Source organism: Gymnoscopelus braueri (genome assembly GCF_963280865.1).
Source record: "Gymnoscopelus braueri genome assembly, chromosome: 23".
Lineage (NCBI taxonomy): Eukaryota > Metazoa > Chordata > Actinopteri > Myctophiformes > Myctophidae > Gymnoscopelus > Gymnoscopelus braueri.
Window position 1 is genome coordinate 19736492 of NC_137625.1, and position 25112 is coordinate 19761603.

A 25112-nucleotide genomic window follows, 5' to 3' on the forward strand; every position below is an offset into this window, starting at 1 on the left:
TGGCTTTGAAAAACGGTCTAGCCAGGTCAGGGTAGGCAACAACATTAACTCTACTGGCTATGCTATAGCCTAAGCCAGTGGTGGAAGAAGTACTTGTCAGATATTTTACTCAAGTAAAAGTAGCAATACCACAATATTAAAATACTCTGTTACAAATAAAAGGCCTGTGTTCAAAATGTTACTTGAGTAAAAGGGTACATAATTATTGGCATCAAAATATACTTAAAGTACCAAAAGTTTAAAAAAAAAGCAAAAATGTTTGAAAATAGAAGATCTTACAAGCAGATCTACAACGCGTTGCATCGCAACGCGTTGTAGCTTGTAGATCGGCTATTTATTTTTTAAATCAAATAGCCGTGGTATAAAATAGGGCTGAAGTGGTTAATGTATGTGTGTTTTATAATGTAATAATTTATATCTGCAAAGTAACTTGTAACTAAAGTTTTTTAATTATTGTAGCGGTGTAAAAGTATAATATATGCCTCTGAGATGTAGTGGAGTAGAAGTAAAAGTAATGAAAATTTGAAATACTCTGTGTCCGAAACACACCCTGCGGTGAACATGCCCATTCCCATTCTCTTCCAGTATGTAGCCTATGACCAGTGGTGTAAAGTAACCAAGTACATTTACTCAAGTACTGTACTGTATTTTGAGATATGTTTTACTATACTGGAGTATTTCCAATTTTCAGTACTTTTACTTTTACACCACTAATCTCAGAGGCAAATATTATACTTTTACTCCACTACAGTTATTTGAAAATTAGTTACTACAGTAGTTACTTTGTAGTTACCTATATACATTTCGGCCATTTGAAAATAGCCGATCTACAAGCTGTGATCTACAAGCTTGTGAGCTTAAAGATCTGCTATTTACAAACATATTATACATTTGAAAACTTGTTAAATGGGACATTCTGCACAATGAGTAGCCTACTTTCTACTTTTGGTACTTTAAGCACATTTTGATATCAATACTTTTGTACTTTTGCTCAAGTACATTTTGAATTCCGGACTTTTACTTGTAACAGAGTATTTCTACATTGCAGTATTGATACTTTTACTTAAGTAAAACAAATTGAGTACTTTTTCCACCACTGCCTATGACATGAAAGAACGTGCACTGAGTGGGTCATGACTCATGATCTTATGCAAGTTCATGTCACACTGTAGGCTACACAAAGCAGGCTACTATGGGTTTTGCAAAACAAAACAGTGGTGGTCACAAGATGCTATTCCATGTAATCCATTACTTCTACACAGTAGCCCCGTTTGGAACCTCACTCTCCAGGATAGAGGTTCCAAACGGGGCTACACACAGTGAGTAAATCTCCCAGAATCAAATTATGCAATTTTCACATCCATTATAAACCAGTGAACTTTATTCAACCCCAAGGTTAAAAGCAGAAATAAGGAAAGAAGACACGCAAAAATAAGGTTATTCTACTTTTACACAATGTTACTCTGTCACATTTTAAATTGTCGAAGGAATAAAGCTATCATTAATTGTTGTAAAATTAAATAATAGCCTAATAATAATAATAAATAATAATAATAATAATATAGTAATAGCAACAATGAAGGGGACTGGGGTGGGGTAGCTTGATGTCTTGATGTCCACGGTTTGGTTTAGTTATTTTTATTATTATTAATATTATTATTATTATTATTATTATTATTATTATTATTATTATGTATTTCTTTCTCACACACAAAAGAAGACCAGGTAGATTATTATATTTTAATTTCACATAAATTAACTAAGTAGTCTGCCCACATCGGACATTTGTATTTAGTGGCAAGGTTGCTAATGTAGTTTCACAAGTTATATCACATGATTATATGTACACATCATATATAGTGCATCATACTAGTAGTAGGTTATTCAGAGCTTTACTGTAGTGTATAAGCCATTCTAACAAAAATATTTGATATAAAACTTGGTTTACTGTTGAACATTTGACAAATCATTTTCTAGGTTATGACATTTTAAATAAAGAGGTATTTAGAGAAAGAAAGACCCTGTGATCCCTGCAAGAAAGATGTCGTACTACTGCTGTCGAACAGATGCTTCAACGGTGCGCACTATGAAATCTACAAGCTCACAACTCATCGCATCTACAACATGCTAGGCTTGTAGATCTGCCATGTTCGGTGCCTCACAACGTCGTACAACAAAGTATAAATCAGGCCATGGGAGCATGGCTATGGTCTCTCCAGCTCAGACAAGGTTTGTTAGAAGTTTCCAGTGAAGTCATTGTCTGCGGTGAAACAGAGGAAGTTCCTTCTCTCGCTGCAGTCCCTGGCCTCCCAGCTTCTGGTTCCATTTCCCTCCCTGTTTACGGTACCACAGTGCTGCCACCAGGCTGGGCAGAGAGGCATGCCCCAGTGGTACTCTAGCTTGTCCCCGCTCACCCACATCCACTGGCTAGCCAGGAACCGCAGGCCTGTCCACACCTGGAGAGTAGAGGAAGATGAGTAAATCTCCTTTAATTGGGTACATGCAGTACCCAGCAAAATGACATGGGTATCTATCGATACAAAAAAGTGAGGCATTTGAAATATGAAATGGATCCCCATATCATTTTGTTGTGCAGCAATTATTTCTTTGCTAAGTTACGTGTCTCACATATTATACATTTTAACATTCAAATCGTTTTTAGTTCAACTCAAAACAAGTTTTTCTACTGCCTATGTATCTACTGCCATGGCAGATCTATACACTCACACACACCTGGTCAGACGTAGCCTTCAAGATCTTCTCCCTAGCATAGAGGTGGTCATCAAGGGAGAGCAGGCTGGCTAGGTCATATCGGCATGTGACACGCAGAGATCTACAGTAATCCAGGGCTTCCTCCCATGTCTTGTTCTCCTTCACCAGGATCAGCTTCTCCTCATAGCACAGAAAGGGAGACCTGGAAAGGCATTGTTTATTGTGCCACGTCATTAAGCCAGACCTGACAAAACCACAGTCTTGATTGTCTGGTTGTCCCGTTGCCCAGTCTTTGAAGTAGGACTGCTGCTCTCCAACCCACTTCCACACACCATCTACATCCCTGGATAGAATGACAGGGATGTTAGTTGTTCTCACAAATTAATGCTATATACTCTAAACCTCAGTATTGAAACGCCCTTGGCATTAAAGGACCACTTCACCCATTTTAAACCTATCTTCACATAAATGGTCCACTCCTCACTAATCCTCATTATAACATTTCTGTCTACTTGGTCTATGTCTCAGAGGAGGGCTGTGGACAGTTCAGAAACTTGCCTTCCAGTGACATAATTTATAGCTAGGTTTCAAACTTCTTTTTAATTTAAATTAATGCAAGAACGATGGTTTATATTTCAGCATGCTAACTGCGTGTCAATGTTATGACGTCACTAAATGACTTGTCAACGTAACTTTGTCAAGTCGACTTGCAAAAATGAAGTTGTTAATGTATCAATTACTATATGAAGATAGGGTTGAAAATGAGGAAAGTGCTCCTTTATTTGTATTTTTTCTTCTCTCTCTCTCTCGCAAATGTTGTACTGTACCTGTACAATCCAATCCATGCGGAAAAATCAAAAAATAAGTTTTCATCATGTCCTTCATTGATGGTGGCCATGCCTTGGAAATGATCATCACAGTACTGCCGACCCTTCTCCCATGTCATCAACTGTTTCACCACGGTAATGGACTTCTCATTATTGCATATGGTGAAGCGTTGTTCGGAGCATGGTGCAGTGTACCACTTCCCATGCCAAATATCACTGCAATTCCTATCTAGGCCAAAATGCCCCATCACTAAGCTGGGTCCCATGGGGGTTTCCGCCAGTTCTGTCCACCTCCAGAGTGTGGGATCTGAGGTGTCACGATGCAGCCCAATCCAGAAGTCATTCAAGTCATCCAAAGTGTAACTCAATGGTGAGTTCCAGAGGGATTCAGCTTCATCTTGGCTCCTGAACAATGATTAAAGTTTTATTTTAACGTTTCTTGGGTACATTTGTTCAATCGGTAATGTTTCTTATCACCTCATTTTTAATAGTGCAGCCCGTTCAGGTATTCATTCAGAAAATAAATGTTTGTTATGCATTAAATCCATTGTTATCCATATGTCTGTGTGGCCCAGGCATAACTCGGGCAATGTCCGGCCGAACGGCCTTCTAAGTGGCAATTCGGTCAGACCAGCGGTTTCAGAAAACCGAAAAACCATAGGCTTTGCGTCATGTTTGTGCCGCTTTGCCAACGTCGACATCAGGAGTCCCCATACCTCCATATTTAGTTGGCCGGTCATATGTTAGTGGATACTGCATTGAGTAGGCTACTCTAAGAACAGGTACTACTGTAGTGTAAATGGTTGGGGTGTGCATTCCCGACGTACGTGGCCCCCGAGCATGTTGTTCAGAAAATACTTGCTGAACAATACGTACATTGGAGAAGGAGGAAGGGAAGTTCGCACACTGTAACTCGGCTCCTAGTAGAACATGTATTCAAAAGGTATGACATACTTGAGATGTCATACTTTTAGAACACATTTTCTACTGGGAGCTGAGTTACAGTGTGCGAACTTCCCTTCCTTCTTCTCCAATGATACTTGTATGATACAAGTCGGGGGACGTTGTGCAGATTGTTCCCGACTTGCATGGCCTCCGAGTAGGCCGGTGCACGCATCGATCTAGTCCTTACAGTTAGTTCCCAATAATGATTCTCTGGTGATTTGTTTATTTTCATGTGCAAAACTGATGTTTCTTGATGAGTAACTAATTTGTTTAACCAAGTGCTGGCAGCATGTAACACTATTTGTATACTGAAAAGATAAAGAATATTGACAGGAAGTCAAACTTCTTTCCAGGTATATTCCTTTCTACACTTTCCCAGGGAAGCTACTGTATGTCTTCAATCAACTACCACTTTTCTGACTGTGTGACTAGCAGGGAAACACTAATTTAAAGGGCTATAGATCAAAAGAACAAATGATATCAGGAAAAGTGGAAACCAACCTGATTGTTGCTAGATCTGTGTGATAACTCCTGCAGTAATCTCTGGCCTCCTGCCAGGTTTTATCAATTTGAACAACATAGAACTGCCTTCTTAATCCCAGCGCATGCAGAGTGGTGGTGGTGGTGATGATGATGAATATAATGAAGAGGCACCCTGGGAAGCTGTTCTTCATCCTGTTTTGATAGTAGCTGTGATGCTGGGTGTGAGATTTTAAAAACGTATAAATTAAAAATGTTGGCTTTATCTTGATACATGTGCTGATTATTTCACCTAACAGTCCTCCTCACGTCTGTGTCCAAGTTGCCCAATGAGCTATTCATTTACTGCTCAGCCCATTTGTCTTGTGTAAATCCTTAAGGAAAAGGATTTACATTTCAAATCAGTGTCCGGCACACCTAATAGGGAGGTGCCATCTGGTAAACCTGCCCACTGCAGTAGATGCTCTAAGAATATCAATTAAGGGACATGGTGACGGAGAAAAGTATCAAAGAGATACGTTTTGGGCAGGAGAAAACAGTATGTATGGTCTGCGGGAGATTGAAGACACTTTATACAGGAATATTTTCTGTCTCTGAATAGTCTAGTCAGTTTGTACTTTGTACATAGTGTAATCATCTGTAACGGATCCTGTTTTGCATTCTGTAGAACATATGACAGCACATATGCAAATCTACAAGAAGCACCTTTAGGAACACGTGCAAAGAGCAGAGTACTATAACCTTGAAGAGGTTCATGTTAGTGCCCGACTAATATACTGTACATTTTCACTCTCATACAGGCATGGATGTTGGAGTTGAGGAGACATGTGGACATTTCCTCTGTCGGTTTAATTCATTTGGCTCCTCAGGGATTCATATACAGTAGTATCAACATCTATCTCCAAATATTTTATGTGGAAACAAAGATATATACGGTATCTAGTACACACACACTTCAATATAGCACTTAACAGAAAAACAATTACTCAGCATTTTATACTAATCAGCATGCTGAGTAGTATACTGTGTAATAGTGTAAGGGTCTGACAAGTACAAGTATGCACTGATATTGGTCAGAACACAGTATATTGGGATTTAATATCCCATAATGCAATGACAAATTAGATTTCAGGACAACTACATGATTTGGGACATGATTCAGATTAGTGAACACTGACATTTGTTTTGAATAATATAATTTTAATAGCTCAACAAATAATAAAGTACAGAATGGTGCATTTAAAGTGCAAACAGTAGAATACATTCACCAAATAGAAGCAGCAAGTCACAAATCAGGGTTTAAAGACCAACAGTTTGGGTAACATAGCTCATGAGCAGCAGTAGTGTACTACTAAGAATAGCCTACAAGTATTGGAAATTAATACAGTAGTATACAAAAAGTAAAGCAGTTGTAGTTGCAGTAGTGTAGTAGGAGCATGTTTAGTAGTAGCAGTAGTGTAGTAGGAGCATGTTTAGTAGTAGCAGTAATACTACCAGTGGCAGCAGATTTTTTGTTCATGGGTCTCTTTTTTAACTTGGCGTCTTCAACTCTTATTGTGTGAATTACAATCAAATACAATTATTTGGAATCATACAGTATATAATATACATTGACCTGAAGTGTCAGTGGGTGATACTGTTAGTAAGAGTCCAAAGGGAAGCACCCAACAAAAACGTTTACCAAAAAAAAAAGAAAACGTATATTGGAGAAGGAGGAAGGGAAGTTTGCATACTGTAACTCGGCTCCCAGTAGAACATGTATTCAAAAGGTTTGACATACTTGACATGTCATACTTTTAGAATACATTTTCTACTGGGAGCCGAGTTACAGTGTGCTAACTTCCCTTCCTTCTTCTCCAATGATACTGTTATGTTTATCATCAGTTTCACAGAAGCCAGAACACAATTGATGTGAATTAAGGGGGACATCCACCCTTTAGGAGATGTGATCACATGATACCAAATTGGAACTCATCAAAGAACAAGGTCTACTAAGTTGTCGATGTCCACCAAACGTCTACCGTCTACCTCTGGACTGTGTTCTCCTTGTCTTGACCATCAGGTCTGCTCACAACAGAGGGATTGGGTGGCCTACAGGAAGGACGAGAAATGGCAAAGAGTCACAATCACACACACAAGTGCGTGCGCACACACACACACACACACACACACACACACACACAGTATCATGTCCACCTACATGTTTTTATTAGTCTTCCTTAGCAGGTGTCGGGAACATGGTGACAAAAGGCCGTCTGTTGGACTACAGGTGTCGCACCTACAAAAGGGGGAAATAAAATGACCAACAAATATATTAGCTCCAGACATCCAGAAAGAGGGAGAAAAAGAGCAAGAAAGAAAAGTTCATGTAATTAGCATATAGCTATTGGTAGTAGCACCTTTCTTAAACAAAAAAGTAAATACCATTAAAGTGATTATACAGTGCATATGAAAAATGAAGACAGGAAAATGCCATGATTAACATTAATGCAGGAATAGTAATATAATAAAATAAAAAAAAAAAAATGTCAAGAGGCAAAATAAATAATCCTTAACGTCTCGGTCATTCAAGACTGAGGTTAACAGAAGTACACAGTACAGTCAAAACATTTTGCAGTATTCGTATGGATATTCCACTGTTTGTTCCTTTATCACCCGTATGGACGTGCGCACAAGTCTGCTTACATCAGTGGTTCCCAAACTTTTTAGCTCAAGACCCAAAAGAGAAATGAAACGTTTGCCTTGGACCCAAGCTAGTGAAAATAGCAGATCTACAAGCTCACAGCGCGTCGCTTTGCGAGCGTGTAGATATTTTCACTACTTAATCATTCATGTAAATTAAATTCTCATTTTATTTATCAAATACTTTAGAAAAATGTTGGAATTGTTTTGAATTGATGAAAAGTTATTTTAAATTTTCCTTTTTTTTAATGTAGGAAATGGGAAAGAACTAGATATTTACTTGCGACCCCAAAAAAAGTCGTCCACGACCCAAAGATGGGTCCCGATCCACTGTTTGGGCCTAGAGATGACTTACTTCAGTTGAGTTTCCTTTCTCAATGCAGGAGGAGTGACAGGAACCTGATTAGAACAGGATGCTGACCGTAACTTCATTCCTCTCTCCATATCTGTGCGAGGAACACAAGTAAAAGCCACACACACACACATTATATAACAACAAAACAAATATCACGCGTCACGCCATGTTCTAAAGTCTAACCGTTAACCAGTTCATAAAGGATTTGGGCCTATGCAAAATCCTTCACTGCCTACATTTGCTCCTGTAGTATCATTGTTAAGGGCCGTTCACACTAGAACTACACAAATAGTTTTAAAATAGTTTAGCCTTAGATCAAGACTATCGTAGATGCATTTAATAGAGTCTGACTTTTACTTTCGCATCTATGATCGTCTTGGGCTTTTACCCCCAATTGTCACTGGACATCCGCGCGGAAAGCCCGTACTTCTCCGTACATGGACAAGAAAACATTAAGTTTTGACCCTGTAGCCCCGGATATTTACTCAACATTCGGAACCTGTGTGCACTGTATTAGCCCGTATTTTTCAATAGATATGCGTGTTAATCCCGCCTGTGTCGGTCGGATTCTGTCATAAATTCCGTGTATTCCTCAATGGGCAGTAGTAACGGAGCGCATCCGGTGAAAGCCAGTATTACACTCAATGTAAATAGGAAGTTAAGTAAACGAGGGGGAGGACAGGAATGGCGTTCGGCCACAGATGGGATTAAAACACATATCTATTGAAAAATACGGACTAATACAGTGCAAAAAGATTCCGAATGCCAACGTAACATTTGGGGCTACCGGTTCATCACGTTATATTTTGAATTTGTACACGTTCGGACGGAGTAATACGGACTTTACTGGCGGATGTCCAGTGACAATTGGGGGGTTGATGGATATGCAAATGTGAAAATCGATCAAATACATCTACGATAGTCTTCACGCCACAACAAATACAATGGTGAACGGTAGTTACAGTGCTCAGACTGCTCAGTGTGAACGGCCTTTAGACAAGAGATCGGTAGTTGTCGTAATATAAATTGTTGAGTTGCGAAATTTCACGAGTTTGAAATGAAAGTTTCAAACTCGTGAAATTTAAATGTTTTGTTTAAGTTAAAAACCACAAAAACTCACTTATTTCTCGTTGAACAGTGTTGTGTGATCTGTGGTAGATTCTGGTGGTGATTGACTCAGCTGGTGTTGTTTTCTTTCATCGTTAGAAATACTCCTTTCAAACTTTGTCGTGTTCAAACAGGGCCGTTTCATTGGCTGTCGCCACTCCGTCATAACAACCACGCCTACTTGGAAACAGTCTGCTCTGTGTGCCAAAGCTGTTTTTTCTACTTAAAGGAATATTTCACTTTCAAAAAAACTTTTGGTCATTTTATCATCTACTCAGGCCTTTGTGAACCCCCCAGACAGTTTTTAAGTTGCTTGATTCATTATTTAGATATTTGATATTCATTTTATCAGACACGCCCCCTTCCTATACAAACCCATTGTAACTTCAAACTCCACTTTAACCATGTTAGATTCATCAAAAACACCCGTCCTTGGTTCTGGTGACTCATCCTGCCCTCCTAATGCGTGAGGGGGCCGTGTTTTTCCGATTACTTTTTTCATTTATTTTATTTAATTTTTTTTATTGTATTTAATTTTTTTCATTTTCCCCAAAAAATATGAAAAATAAATGAAAAAAGTAATTGAAAAAACACGGCCCCCTCACGCATTAGGAGGGCAGGATGACTAACTGTACTCTATTAACTGTCCACATAGCATAGATACATAGATATTTTTGCAAAACGTACTTTTTCTTTTAAGCCATGTTGGATGAATATAATCTACATAAATTTTGAAGAATGTAAATAATAACTTTCAAAAATGTCCAGTTAACAAAACAAATATATATATGCACACAAAAAAACACCACCAGTAGTACTAGTAGTAGCCTATTCCTCTGTTTACCTACTGGACACTCCATTGCAATTCCATTTCACACATAGGTCCTCTCATTAATAATGGCTATACTTTTCAATACCGTTTGCCAATTGTCAAATACATTTGTGATTGGACTGTCTGACTGTACCTCTATGGACTGAATATGCAAATATGTTGTTTAATGACCTGAGCTGTAATTGTAAAACAAAAACACGTTATTCATTAGCCTATATGTCTATGAATAGAATACCAAGGACCCCAATGGAAACAAGACCACAAGGACTTTTTGGGACGGACCTTTTAGACAAAGTATTATAAATGTAATTGTGCCGTTTACATTTTTTGCCTAATAAAATATTCAATCAATCAATTACACTCTAAAAAGATTATTTAATATAGTATGTGGATATATAATCTTCTCCCAAAGCCTTGTAAATCATACATCATTACATTTGACCATGTTTAAAAAACAGTACCCTAATGCATACAAAAACACATGACCAAAATGGCCAGTAAACATTCAAACGTGGCATAACTACCGCCAACTTGTAAAACAGAAGTCGCCCAACTTGAAATTTTAGTTTGGAAATTCAGGTAAAATGTCAGATCTCCCCGACATGAGCAAGTCAAGACTGATGTCATAGCAACAAAAACATGACAGAAAGAATTATGATAAAACATTTATTATACATTTACATTAGTATTGTGATTGTCATCTGAAGCAAAGTTTCCTGTGGTCATCCATGTTTTGATTTGTTTTCCTGGAGTTGACCATTTGAAAAACATATTTTCTAGTTGTGAAACATAACTACTTCTTGAACACAGGATAAAGCCCATCTAAGGCTGGGCCACCATTCCAAGCAGGATGACTTTTCCTGCATTTGTGTGTGTGTGCTTATCTGTGTTAACACAGTCTCTGTGGTAAATGTGAATAGTTCAAGCATGAAGCCAAGAATAGCCATTGTGTGTGTGTGTGTGTGTGTGTGTGTGTGTGTGTGTGTGTGTGTGTGTGTGTGTGTGTGTGTGTGTGTGTGTGTGTGTGTGTGTGTGTGTGTGTCTCTGTTGAGTAGTTACAATTATGTTCATTCTCAGATTCGGATGACATAATCCAAGTAATCAGCAACCACAATATTTATATATTGTGTATCAGTCTATTGTAATCTGATGACATTGTCAGATTCCATAGTTGACTTTGAGATAAATGCCATTTGATCTATTGATCAAATGCCATTTGATCTAGTTATCAAATGGCATTATATCAGTCAGTCTGCAGATTACAATGTAATCTAATGGCATTAATAGACCACATTCCTTGTGGTGTGCTGGCAAAAAGGTGCATGTTATTAATATTGAATGTGTATGCAATGCATCTGTGCATCAGTCTATTGTGGCCAGACACAACAGGCGAACCCCGGCAGGATGATGGCAATGAGGACGGAGGAGAAGAGATTGACAGAGTTGTTGTCCAGGATTGGCTTCCCACAGATCCTCCAGGTGGTGGCTGACTCATAACTCACTACCTTACCAATACTGGTGTCAAAACCTAGAGGCAGGAGAGGGAGTAAGGGAGAGAGAAAGAGAGAAAGAGAGAGAGAGAGAGAGAGATGATCATGTAGTTTTGTCTGTCTTTCATGTCATGTACCAATGAGTACTGCATGTTACTGTAGCAGTCTGTACCTGAGTACTGCATGTTACTGTAGCAGTCTGTACCTGAGTACTGCATGTTAGCTCCCAGGAACGAGTCCAGTAGTGACCCCAACAAGCCAGCCATGCCCCCGTACACTATGATTGGCCACTGAGGGTCGGCCAGGTGCAGGTCGGTGATCATTAGCAGCTGAGTTAAAAAGTAAGCCACACCAACAGTGAGCCCACCCAGGAAACTAGCAACTAATCCCACAGGAGTTACTCCTCCGTTGGTTCCTGAACGGGAGAGAAGAGAAAGTGAAATCAATGAATGAAATATCTTTAAAAAAAACGAATCATTTAGCAGCACCAGGTAGGATATTCCTGAGGTTAACCAATTGAAATGATTTCTGAACTCTTCTTTGAGTACAAAGGCCATGCTATAACTGTCACATATGAAATATCATTGATTGTCTTTAACAGCAGGGGGCAGTGTGTTCTCAATATTTCTCTTTTCCTCTGCCATTGTGTGACTCATGGCATGACATGGGTTGCATGTGTGTATCTATGGTGTGTATATGAAAAAATCAGTAAGGAACAGAAGGAGAGGATGGAGTAGTTCCGATCCCATTTCATACTACATTTCATTTTCACTTTGTCAGAGTTAGATTTGGTTTCATAACAAAAAATACAACAGTTAAGAAAACACTCTATTTTAATGTGAGGACCAAAACTCAAAATCAAATGACAGTATCAAAAATATCGATATTTTAATATCAATACGACCATCCCTAGTTCCCTTGATACTGGCTACAGAGTAGGGGGACATGTTCACAGACACTGATGATTCTCAACAGTGAAACTTCTGAGAGTACAGCCCGCCTTATTATGATGATCTGTATTATAACATCTTTACTCAAACGTTTACAGAAGTAGAATTACCCAAACCAATGTCTGTTACCCATCTCACATCCATATATGACCAGGACCATGGAAGGAAGAGTCAGACTGCATAAAACTTTACTCCATTTTGTTGAACAAAACACAGTAAAAAAATCTTTGTCATAATGTCATAACACTAAAGGCTGATTTACTCATCAGACTAACAAAAAAGTATGATCCATTATTTGTATCAATTGAAACAATTGACAGACAATTATTAGAAAACAGCCTTCCAAGATTGGATGATGGGCTTCTAACCTGCTGGGACCTCCTTCCCAGTGGTAATGAGTCTTGGTGGTGATTGGCTGAGGACAGGCCCAACCTCTGAGGCCCAGGTGTCTCCTGTGCTGCAGGCGAGTGCACCCAGTAGAGACAGACACATCCAGGAAGCAGAGTATTGCTTACCGAAATCAACTGGTATCTCACCTGGCCCAACCTGAAATAAAACATCAAATAAATGGCCAGCTGAGCTCCATATTCCTTGACAGTGGCGTAGCCAGGATTTACATTTTGGGTGGGCAAAATTTCATATGTCTATTGAGAAAGATCTATTGCAATGTACGTTAAACAAGAAAAAGAAATGTACAGATTGCAGTTTGTGACGCTCACAGTATGGACATATTTGGAGTAGTTGTTGAGGGGGAGGTGATTTGCTCCCCGTCCATCTATCGTTAAGCAGAGACGTCGGGGGGCAAAGCGTTTTATTTTTTTCCCCCTTCGGTCAGTCTTTCAGAGGCAGGCAAGAGCTCACTTGGGCAGGCAGCCTCTACGGTGGCTACGCTTCTGTTCCTCGATGAGACCAATTAATAGTAAAGTTCATAAGGAGACAGTGCAGAGGAGACATAGATGGAAGGGTCTGGATTCTGGAAGGATTTGAGACCAGCAGCTAGACAGTTGTGGAGGTGCATTCCTTCACCACTAGCATTCGTATTCTGGGGGAACATTAGCTAAAATTTGCAGCTCTAGAAGCTCACAACCCGTTGCACTTGCAACGCAATGCATTGTGAGCTTGTAGATCGGCTATTTTTGACAAAGAGACTTGGTGTAGAGGGGGGGGAGAGAGTGGACCAAGTACAGAGCCGACCCCTTTCAACTAAGTATAACTGTGGTTAAAGGGGAACAATCGTGTTTTTGATGTGCATTTCAGCACATTTTTGGTTATCATAGTCAGGCCCGGCATGTTCCTGCCCAGATGATCTCCAAGGTAAAATTTTCAGCAAAACTTTCGGAGACAAAAAAGACTGATGTTTTTTTTGGCTGATGACGGAATAATAGCCCTTTAACACATTGGGTGCCAGAGGTTTATTAAAATATTATACGTTGAGTGCCTGCATTTCTTCCATCCACTTGCGTTATACGTTTCGTGCTGTGGACAGGGTCCCCACACATTTTTAGCAATGAATTTCCAAAACTTTTCCAAAACTTTTCCAGAATATTTAGCCCAATTTCCAGGCCTATAAAACAATCATTCAGCGCAATAATGTGTCTCTTACTCCTATGTACAATGCCCAAAGATAGGCAGTGTAGCAAAAATAAAGCATAGAATATAAAATAGTACAATTTCATTCAACATTTCGTGCAAAATTAGGGCATAGTGACCCTGCGAGCGAAAATAGGAGGGGTGGACGACGTCGTTGCACGGTTCGTTGTCGCTCGCGGTAGGTCAGGACGGTCTCTTCAAAAACATATATTTTAATGAGATTTCATCGCCCGCTCGCTTCGCGTCACGTCGCATCGCTGGCAGTGCGGATGGGGTGTTACACAGCCCGTTCGGCGAAAAACTACTTATGTTACATATTTTGTGTAATGTTATACATGTTTATGAAAATGTTTTGTATTAAAAAAAAAATTGCCAAAAACAATGCATAGCCAAATATTTTTCCAGGACCCTTGATAAATTCCAGGACCTTTGATCAATTCCAAAACTTTTCCAGTACTGGATTTTTTCAATTTTTATTTCAAAATATTTCCAGGAATTTCATGACCGTGGGGACCCTGTGTGGAAGCCCCGACGCGGAAGTGCATGTAAACAAAGCGTGCGTGCGAGACGGCGGAGGGTCCCGACTAACGCCTGGAACAATAATATTTCTAACGCGATCCTCCATTGCAGCGTGATCGCCGATCGAAAACGGCTCGTTTCCACCAGATTAAAAAGAAATGGAGATATTAAGCTTTTAGTCAAGGAGATAACATTGAAAACGCCGACCGGAAGGATTTTTGACATGGAGCCAGATCCAGCCTCTTCTTCTCAGAAACGCCTTGGGTGATGTCAAAGTTTCGTTTTAGCGCCCCACGTGGCCCACATGTATAAAAATAGAATTGGGTCAAAAACGGTCCGGACCGTTTTCGGCACTTCTCGTTTGGATCCTCAAAAACGGTCCGGACCGTTTTTGGCATTCAATGTGTTAACAATTATATATATAGAGAGAGGGGGGGGGTATGCATTATTTTTCAGTCTCAATAAAATCCTGTAATGTGTGATGCCCCATTATTTGAAAATCTTGCAGTGTGTGCATGTTTAAGAATCTTATAAGATTTTCCAGCAGTGTGTGATGCAACTAGATTTCAAAATGTGTTAAGATTTTGAAAGTCCTGTAATCCAAGCCCAGTTTAAGATACAGCTCACCAGTAAGATTAATAACAATAATTCCTGATAACGTTACAAGCAGCGAGGAGCGCACACCAGGTACCATAGGAAAACTATAGTTGTGCAGGCGACACGTTTCTAGCAATGTGTCTCAGTGTAAGTGTAAGGTGTGTGTTTGTACCTCTATCATATAAAGCAGCGCCAGTTCTGTAGGAACGCCACCATTACAGAAGACCTGAAGCCAGTTCCTCTGACCACCTGAGAGAGAGAGGAGATGGAAGAGAGAGGGAGAGAGAGCAAGAGATTGATTAGCAGGAACGGGGAAGAATAGACTCGGAGAGAAAGCGATAAAAGAGATGAGAAATGGGAGAGAATAACCACTTGAACCCCAGCACGCATATTCTGGGGGAAACATTAGCCAAAAATAGCCAATCTACAAGGTGTAGATGGAAAAAAGCAGTCCAAGTACTACAGATTAAACCAAGATCCAGTTTACTAAGTCTACTTTTAAGTGGTTAAAGTAATGGAAGGAGGGATGCAGAGATAGAAACAGAATAATTTGGGCACAACACAGAGAAGGAGCAACGATGAAGAGTAATGTCTTACCTTCCTTGTACTCTGCATCTATTTTCTTCTTCCTTGCTCCTCCCCAGCGGGTCAGTTTGGAGGAGGTTAAGAAGAAGGTGAGTAGACAAGAGAAGAAGCTGTAGTTGGCCATTGTCAGCACAAAGCCAACCAGGAGGGCTGGAGAGTCAAGTAAAATAAAACAAAACCGTTCCAATTACCAGACTTGTGCAGTAGGATAATTACTGTACAATACAAAATGTTTTAATGAAGATGAAAATGTCTATATTTAGTTACTATGTACCTTTATTGAAAGGAAAAACCCCTTGAGATGTATTATCTCGTTTTCGAGGGGGTCCAGACTGCCTTACGGCTACAGCTAGGCAATTTACGTTTATAATTGTACATTCCACAGCTGGGAGCCAGGAGGGAGACGTTGTGTACGTAAGCAAGGGCACAATCTGTGTGCTGGTAAATGGCTACTCTTCTAACTACCAACAACTTTGAGAGATATCAGCCAGACCTCTTCATTCTCACACTCAGTTCAGGATTCAGGCAGCTAAAATATAATGTAATTGTTTTGATTTCGGAGCAGACCAATTAATGATAATTTTACAACAAGTTAACTATACTTCTTGTACAATGAGTAGCGAAAATAGCAGATCCACAAGCTCACCCTTGTAGAGCTGCTATTTTTTGCTATTTTTAAAAACAATTACCACAATATAATGAACATGTCACAATTATTGTGGCAAAAATAATTGCTATTAACAATATTATCGCGATAATCAAGATATGCTTAAAACGCCACTTTTGTTAACCACTTGAACCCCCAGCATCCCTTATCTGGGGGGAATGCACGCCAAAAATAAACACAGAGATAGACAGACCTCCCAGGGCTCCTGTGTAGTCCAAACTGCGTTTCTTCACCGCTCTGACTGATATCACAAGGGGAACTAAGATGGAGAAAAACCATCGCCATGGTGATACGGGCTGCAGCGTGCCTGAAAACATACACACACAGGCACATATAAATGATCACTTATGAATCGCAGAAGGCAAGAGACACAGAAACCTCACTCCTGAATACAAACATCTTGAGATAACCCTCATGAAATGTACAAAGGGGTAAAACCTGCGACTTGCAGTTCAGTTTAAAATTATGATAAATCTTTACAAGTAAAAACTTCTTTTTTTTTACACCTTTGCTGACATTACAATTTTCACTTTACTGTGCACATTGTTGTCTACATTGACCTCCAATAAAATTAATTCTTATCTCAACTCTCTCATCCCATCCTGGGGACCCAGCCAGGGTCCCCAGCTAGATGACTGTTAGTTACCAAATAGATACAGGTTTATAACTCAAGAGAATGTTAAAGGTCCATTTGGACACACTCAGAAATTAAATTAACACTGAGGATTTTACAGTATAAAGTTGGGTTCCAGAGATAAAAATTGTGGTCCTGGATGGACCACAATTGGTGTCAATGGATATCGAATTGGGGGGTCCTTGAAATTAAAATGGTTGACAATCATTGCTATTACACACTCACCATCATAGCTACTGATTATGATGGATATGACCCAGAAGGAGAGGGAAAGGGCCAAAGTGCCACAGAGCACTATAATTTCTGTCACCATCTTGATGTACTTCACCAACACCTCATCATCCTTATGAAGCATGAATTGTGACAATGACAGAAGACCTAGAAAGATAAAGCAACATATGAATACAATAAATGGTTTGAACTTAATTCATCTTTCAAGGTTTAAGAGTGTATACTTTCAGACACACAGCAGCTGGTAGAAGAATTATAGGCAATGGAATTCTTGAACCTCAAGCTTCATAGACAGTGTGGATAACACACACACACACACACACACACACACACACACACACACACACACACACACACACACACACACACACACACACACACACACACACACACACACACACACACACACACACACACACACACTTAACAACATGTATGAATCTACCTTCCACGTTACGTTACCCTACATCAGAGCCATTTATTAGAATGGCTCTGCCCTACATTCTCAGCTTAGCTGAACTCCTACATATCTAAAGGCAAACAGACAGTGCTTTCAACGCCTGTCAGGTCATCAGGCACCCGTCATGTTTAGAAACGAACCTGTAAATCCCGAGGTCTTTCTGAGTAAAACCACGACGTTCCATAATGTAAAAACTCAACCCTGTGTTGTTGTTGATGTCGTTGTTTTTATCTCTCAAAAGACTGAGGAGGACATGAAAAAAACACAATGATGTCGGAACGTTTTGTTTTGATGCGCTCCTCTTTCTTCTTCTTCTTCTTCTTCTTCTTCTTCTCCCTCTTCTTCTTCTTCTTCTTCTTCTTTTGGGTTTATTGGCGCTTGGCAAACCAACTATTAGAAGCATTACCGCCACCAGCTGGACTGGAGTGTGGAACTAGAGATTATACAACAAACCAATAAAATAAAACAAAACCTATATTCTATTAACTACGTGCGTTACTCTTAAAGGAGAATTCCGGACAAATTAAAGGTCCTTGCACACTGGTGCGTCTTTTCGTTGCGTTTTTTTTTTTTCATTGTTTTTTCAATTTTTTTCATTGTTGTAAAAAAAACGCAACGAAAAGACGCACCAGTGTGCAAGGACCTTTAGTGTTATCTTTGATGTCTCGTTACTCACCTACCGATGTGAAATTCTGGCAACACGAGTTGCCAGGTTCTGGAAGAAACAAGCAACCAGTGTTAAATCGTTCGCCATTGACGGCAGCCTCGCAGATAGTTTCAACGCATGTTTGACTATCATGAGACTCTACTATGAATACTAGTAGTGAAAAAAACAACTTTGCGTCGGTTATAATAGACGAATTTCCCTTAGCCACGCGCTCCCATTATGACAACGGAGGGGGTTTAAAAAATGACGACAGGGGAATATATGAAAAAAAAGAACGCTACTTTTCACATCGGTAGGTGAGTAACGAGACATCAAAGATAACACTTAATTTGTCCGGAATTCTCCTTTAAGAACATAATAATATTATGATATATTTTGCCTGCTGCTTTTCCTATTAGAGACCTTACCTTTTCAACAAATCTACAAATGGAGCTCACAACGTGTAACCTGATTGCTTATTTCTCTTGCAAAATCTGGCAACACTGAAAGTGACGTAGATTCTGTCCACTCCTTTGTTTACGGAAATAACTGTTTCAATCTTTTTGACCACGATGGAACCCGCCATAAATGGCAACGGTCTGTACAATCAACCAGTTTGTTTGTCTGTCTGTCTGATTGATTGATTGATTGATTGATTGATTGATTGATTGATTTAATACTTTATTAACAGTTTGCCAAAAAAGCACATTAAGTACAGTTATATACGAAATGCTAAAGGGATTAAACGCTGGTTATGTTCAAACTGTTCCCGTTGTATTCATTGTGGATAATAATGTAGTACAGTTTGATATACTGTGAACAAAACGGTCAGAGCTTTTATTTACATGTTCTGATCAAAGAAGTTAGTGTCTCCTCGATCCTTAAGCTGTTCTTCTACTACAGCACGTTAGCTATAACAGCTCATTGTGGTGGAAAAAGTACTCTTTTTTTTTACTTAAGTAAAAGTATCAATACTGCAATGCCATCAGAAATACGTACTCTGTTACAAGTAAAAGTCTGGAATTCAAAATGTACTTGAGTAAAAGTACAAAAGTATTGGTATCAAAATGTACTTAAAGTACCATAAGTAGAAAGTACTCGTTATGCTCATTTCAGGTTTTCAAATGTATAAAATGTGTAAAAAAATCTTTTGAAAATAGTAGATCTACAAGCTCACAATGCATTGTGAGCTTGCAGATTGGCTATTTTCAAACGGCCGAAATATATATACTGTTGGGCTGAAGTGGTTACTGTATGTTTTGTAATGATGATCAAAATCTACAAAGTAACTAGTAACAAAAAGTTTTCAAAGAATTGTAGTGGAGTAAAAGTACAATATTTGCCTCTGAGATGTAGAGGTAAAAGTACTGAAATTTGAAAATACTCCAGTAAAGTAAAAGTATCTCAAAATTGTAAGTAAGTACAGTACTTGAGTAAATGTACTTAGTTACTTTACACCACTGGTAATTACAATGAGCTGGGAACCTAACCTACAAGAGTACAGTCATGTTTTATAATGCACATACATTCAACGCAAATAACTTTGATTAGATGTTGACATGGCACATGCCGGATATACTGTACTACAGTGGTTCCCAAACTGATTTTGGGGGGTCCCCATGTGATCAGCTTAATGTGCAAGTTTGTTTTCTCACTCAACAGTAAACAAACCAACATACAAGTGTATACAGGGTATGTTTACATTTCAAAAGTTACAATTTAATGACTTAAGACTTTTTTTAATACCAAATTGACCAAATTGTCAAATATTAGGTAAGAGAGAGGCATACATCGTGAAAATAGCCGAACTACAAGCTCACAACGCCTCGCACTGCAAGGCGTTGTGAGCTTGTAGATCGGCTAATTTCACAATATTTAGTTTGACCGGGTGGAACCGAGTCAAACTAAAGGCGATGCCTACAATTCCAAGTGCTTGTCAGGGTGGGGGGTCCCCAGTTCAAATATGATTATTTTGGGGGGTCGTGGCCTTAAGTTTGGGAACCCTTGCTGTAGTATATCCTACACTACAGTAACTGTTTTATGGTATGCTGTAGGCCTACTAGCCGTTATAACATCTGTAAACCAGCAAATATACAACATTATTACATTATCAAACTTAAATTATCCAACTTAATTTTTGGTTTGTCGACTGTCACCCTAGGTTGTCGCCTTCCTCTTCCCTCCCTTCATCTCCTGGTTTCACCTGTGCGCCTGATGTCTGCGTTCATGTGGCAGGTGGTCCAGCAACGTAACGTGTCACAGTATGACAAGGTGGCAGATTTCATAGGTCTGGTGATACATACAGTTCCTGAACTGCTTGATCCCAGCCAGACAGCTCAGCTACTTCTAGGGTTGAGAGCCAGGGTAAGAGAGGAGCTTGTTTGAAATGATGTTATCTATGTATTGCTTGTTAACCCAATTCTAAAAATGTCTTCTAAATCCTAATAGGTTTCATGTCAAGGACCCCCAAAATGATATGTATTTGGCAGCCGACCCCCATCTCAATATATTTTGTTCCAGGGACCTCAGAAGCAAAGATTTGAGTTAAAAATGTTCGCTTTAAAGGGGGGGGGGGCTCATAGGGCAGCACGAATCTGCTATTTTTGAATAGCCAAGTATAAAACGACGCAGATGCTTTTCTGGTTTTAACAGTGCCACTCGACGTCTAAGACGTCCGTTGTATCATAAGCTCTGTGCCACTGGACGTCTAAGACGTAAAAAAAAAAAAATGTTCAGAACCCAAGATATCATGATTTGAAAATGCTCCATTCACTTCTTGTTTAACTTCTTACTGAAAAAGGCTGTATCTCGGCTCCTAAGCACTTTTTTTTTTACAATGAATTTTGGCTCTGGCACTCAGAGCCAAACTGCCAGAAATAAGTCAGGCACTGAATGAGTTAATGGGTTAATCTACCACCTGTCCTATCATGTCAATGCTGTTGTCCTATTTTTGATAACAGCATAGCCTGCAATGCCCTGCATAGCTATCTTTTATCAGGGGCGTTATAGTTTTCTCTGTCTTATCAGCATGTCTGTCCATTTGTGTACCTTTTCGTTAATCTGTCTGTATATCTACTCTTTTTTTGTTGGTGATGCTTTTTTTTGCTTTTTAAACACAAGGGGATTCTTTTATTTCCTCATCTCTCGGTTTTGTTACAGCTGGTACTAGACTTGTGTCAAGAAGACGTCACCGCTAATCTGCAGACCATTCAAGCCCACCTGGATAAATTCCGCACATGTGTTACATCCATAGACTGCAGAATGAACTCAACGGTGATATATCTATTCTGCCTAGTCTTCAGTGGCATATAATTATTGGTGTAGCTGTTCTGTGTACATGTTCTAAACCTGCAAACCACAGTATTCCATCCAAATTAATATTGTCTGCCTATTTATCTCTAAATCAATAGGCTCAGAATGGCTGATTGAGTTTGAGTTTATTTAACTGTTACACATGGAAACTTCTTCTTGGGCTCCACACAGATCAATATTCAAGCATACAAAGAGCAAACACAAAGAATGGCTGATAATAAAAGTATGATAAATTATTATAGCGTATAAAAATGTATCAAAGTGCTCATTCTACTGCCATTATTTTACCTATATCATGCAATGATCGTGTTGGTATTCCCCTATGATATAAGGGATGGTCATGAATCACACACAATCCCCCTATAGTACACCATGAATCGTAGACAAGACAGCACACACTATTTAACAATTTATCTATTAATGAAATCAGAAGTTCAGACTTTAATTGCTGCAGATACATTATTTTGCCAGTCTGCAGTACAGCCCAAAGTATTTAAGCTTAATCAGTTAATTTATAGTTGTATGCTGCTGTGGAATAAATCTCAAAACCTACAAAGAAATATAAATGTAACCTTCCAATCTGTGTTAACGTCATATTTCATGCCTTTTGACAGTTTGACAAAGAGGAGCTGAGGACATCATACACCAACTTTGCCAAATTAGTTCAGTTGTTGAGCATTCCTTCCGAGAAAGAGCACTTCTTCCAAGTGAGTTGTCTGTGCCCTGTGCCCCTTGTTCATGCAACAAATATGTGTTTACCAGGCTAATTAAATTTTCTGCCCAAATGCAAAATGCTTTGGAAGAGTAGGGAAACTCACACTCACTAGCTACAGATATAAGTATATTTAGGGCTGATCATTCCACATAACGAAGTGCACTGAATATTGACTGAAGAATCATCATAAAGTAAAACAAAGATTTCAGATTCATTTCAGATTCATGTTTTCAGTTGCCACCAGCCTGTAGTATTATCCCTTGTATAGGCAGAACTGTAGTTGCATATGATTACTTGAAAGTTGAAACATTCCAGAACCAAAGTGTTGACAGGCTCTTGCTGTCTCTGTAGGAGCTGTTTCCTGTGAGCTACGGCCCTGCATATGACCTCGCAATACAGAAGTTGGTCTGTGAGTTCCTCTCCAGATTGGAGCAGTTGCTGCCGGTACCGGACTACACACAAGTAATGAAACGGGTCCTAGGTCCATTTCTACTGTTTTCTGTGTATCTGTTTCAATCTGTGGATTCTGTGTCAGGTCAAGGTTCTAGATGATGCTATTACTGTATAGTACTTTGCAGCTAACCATTAGAGGAAGATCCTTCTGACCAGATCAGTGCTGCACAGTAAAATCTGATTTGAACATGTGTATGTCTGACTGTGTTATAAATCAGAAATCAGAATTTATAAAATATCAGGCTTACAATACACATAAGGGTTCATAGCAAAAGTTTACAAACTGTGTCCCCTGGCTTGGAATGGCAGAGATTGCTGTGGTGAAGGCATGCAAAATAAAGGTCCTCTGTATTTTTCAGATGGAAGCTTGGTTTCCAAAAGACTTTTCTGGGACAGAAGACTTTGGGAAGTGTCTCTCTGATCCATTTGCGCTGAAGACCCTTCTACTTCATCACAGACAACTAGGAACTCTGAGCAGTGGTGGTGTGTATTTTGCTGCACTTTTGCCACATCATCCCAATGCAAATGTTTGTTGCTGCATGTTGTGTGTATTATATACACACAATTAATATGATCATTATTAATTGATTGATTGATTGATAGTTCAATTAATTATTAGCAGCGCTTTCGTCCATCTGCTATTCACTATTCTACCCTCTGAAGCCATATGAGCTGTGTATGTTAATGTGTTGCTCAACAGGTCCTTTTTGCAGCAGGGAAGACATCATCCTTTCCACACTGGCCCGCCTTCACAATTCAGGAATGAAGGATTACAGTACACCATACACTGATGATGACGTTGAATATATTGGTGAGGAGGAAGTGAGCTCAAACATTGCTAATGACAAGTGGCTGCAACTGAAGGAATCACATTTGAAAAAATCAGTGGGTATGTATTTTTTTCCCTTCTCTTTTTAGATACTAGACATGGCTATTAAATGAAAGCAATAGTCTTACTGTGCTAACTGTCATCAAAGTACCATGTGAAACCGGATTGCCCATAAAAAACAACAGCAATGTCTGTACCATCCTTTTTTGTTAAATGACCTGCCCAGTCATTAAAAGTTAAAAGATGTGATAGTAATGCTCCAGTCAAGTCAACTGTCTCAAGCTGTTGTATTAAATGTTTATAATGCGTGTCATTTCCAGGTCTGATTTCCAAGTTAGTTGTATGCTCCAAATGCTCCTTTGCCCACCGGGTAAAGAAAGTCGTTGAGAAGCACATGGCAACGGTACATCAAGTGACCGATTCCCCCACAAGGATGGAGCCGTTGAGGAAGAGCAAAAGAAAAGCTCGGCAAAAGACACAATGCTCCCTTGAAAATCGTAAAGTACAGAGACAGAAAAGTGACTCTGACAAAAAACCTCAACGTAAACAGAAAGTGTCTCCAGAGAAAAAGAGGGAGTCTAATCAAAAGAGGAAGCACTCCTTGGAAAGCAAGAAAGAGCAATGCTCGGGGAAGGACAGGAGATTTCTGAGCACCAGACCTGTGAATAAGAACTTCACTGAGGAGGAGATTAAATGCCCACAGTGTGCAAAGGTATTTGAGCTTCCAAACCAGCTGAAGACTCACCTCAAACTGCACACCCTCCTGTACCACTGCGACCAGTGTGAGAAGGGATTCACTAGCAAGTCTGGCTACAACCAACACCAGAGGCTTCATAAGAGAGGACGGTTATTCACATGCTCCCACTGCAACATGGGGTTCCTCTGTGTCTACTCGCTCAAGCAGCATGAGCGCATACACACAGAAGGGCCTACGCACAAGTGTACAATCTGCGGGAAGCGTTTCAGCAAAGGTAGCATCGTGAGACACATGCGGATGCATAAAGGCGAGAAGAACTACCTGTGCCCTACATGTGGAAAGTCTTTCTTGTCCTCGGCTGAGCTGCAGTTGCACATTCGACATCACACGGGTGAAACCCCATACACCTGCACCCACTGTGGGAAGGGCTTCTCCTGCCATAGTCATCTGATTGTGCATGTTCGGTCTCACACGGGCGACCGTCCGTATCCCTGCTCGGCATGCCCGAAGCGTTTCGTCACTCTGAACTGTCTCAAGAGACACATGCTTTGCCACAATGGGATCAAACCATACAAGTGTCCGGTGTGTGATAAGCAATTCACGCAGCAGGGTAATTTGAAAAGACACGTGACTACTCACCACCAGCCTACACTGTAGCTCCAGTATTCATGAAGTTCTTATGATACCCAGTTCCATTGCGTTAACAGAAGAGTTAAATGGGGAAGAAATATTATGAAAGTTACCAGCGTAGTAGTGATTTACACCAACACCACTCAAAGCTATACAAACACAAGGCT

The 25112-nt window shown here is 39.7% G+C and overlaps 2 protein-coding genes and 1 long non-coding RNA gene across 4 annotated transcripts; 1 reads left to right on the forward strand and 2 right to left on the reverse strand.

The window, feature by feature from the left end:
* Positions 1–6166: 6166 nt before the first annotated feature.
* Positions 6167–9207, reverse strand: LOC308079710. The gene is made up of 4 exons (XR_013932626.1): positions 9122–9207; positions 8002–8092; positions 7165–7242; positions 6167–7055 (listed from the first exon to the last, which is right to left on the reverse strand). It is a non-coding gene; the product is annotated as an uncharacterized lncRNA (long non-coding RNA).
* Positions 9208–10916: 1709 nt separating this feature from the next.
* tmem19 (transmembrane protein 19) lies at positions 10917–17982 on the reverse strand. Its single transcript, XM_080421483.1, has 8 exons — positions 17804–17982; positions 17198–17350; positions 16532–16645; positions 15684–15821; positions 15259–15335; positions 12749–12926; positions 11636–11845; positions 10917–11468 (listed from the first exon to the last, which is right to left on the reverse strand). Exons 2-8 carry the CDS (start codon positions 17325–17327, stop codon positions 11308–11310), a joined length of 1008 nt encoding a protein of 335 aa, XP_080277609.1. The 5' UTR covers positions 17328–17350; positions 17804–17982; the 3' UTR covers positions 10917–11307.
* Positions 17983–18861: 879 nt separating this feature from the next.
* Positions 18862–24997, forward strand: LOC308079880 (uncharacterized protein). Of its 2 annotated transcripts, none has more exons than XM_080421499.1 (8): positions 18862–18906; positions 20471–20673; positions 21469–21582; positions 22236–22328; positions 22688–22798; positions 23149–23272; positions 23490–23678; positions 23939–24997. In XM_080421499.1, the coding sequence occupies exons 1-8, from the start codon at positions 18882–18884 to the stop codon at positions 24970–24972; spliced, it is 1893 nt and encodes a 630-aa protein (XP_080277625.1). In that variant the 5' UTR covers positions 18862–18881; the 3' UTR covers positions 24973–24997. The 2 variants fall into 2 exon arrangements, with proteins under 2 accessions (XP_080277625.1, XP_080277626.1); XM_080421500.1 differs by having other exon boundaries at positions 23490–23600.
* The last annotated feature ends 115 nt before the right edge of the window (positions 24998–25112 follow it).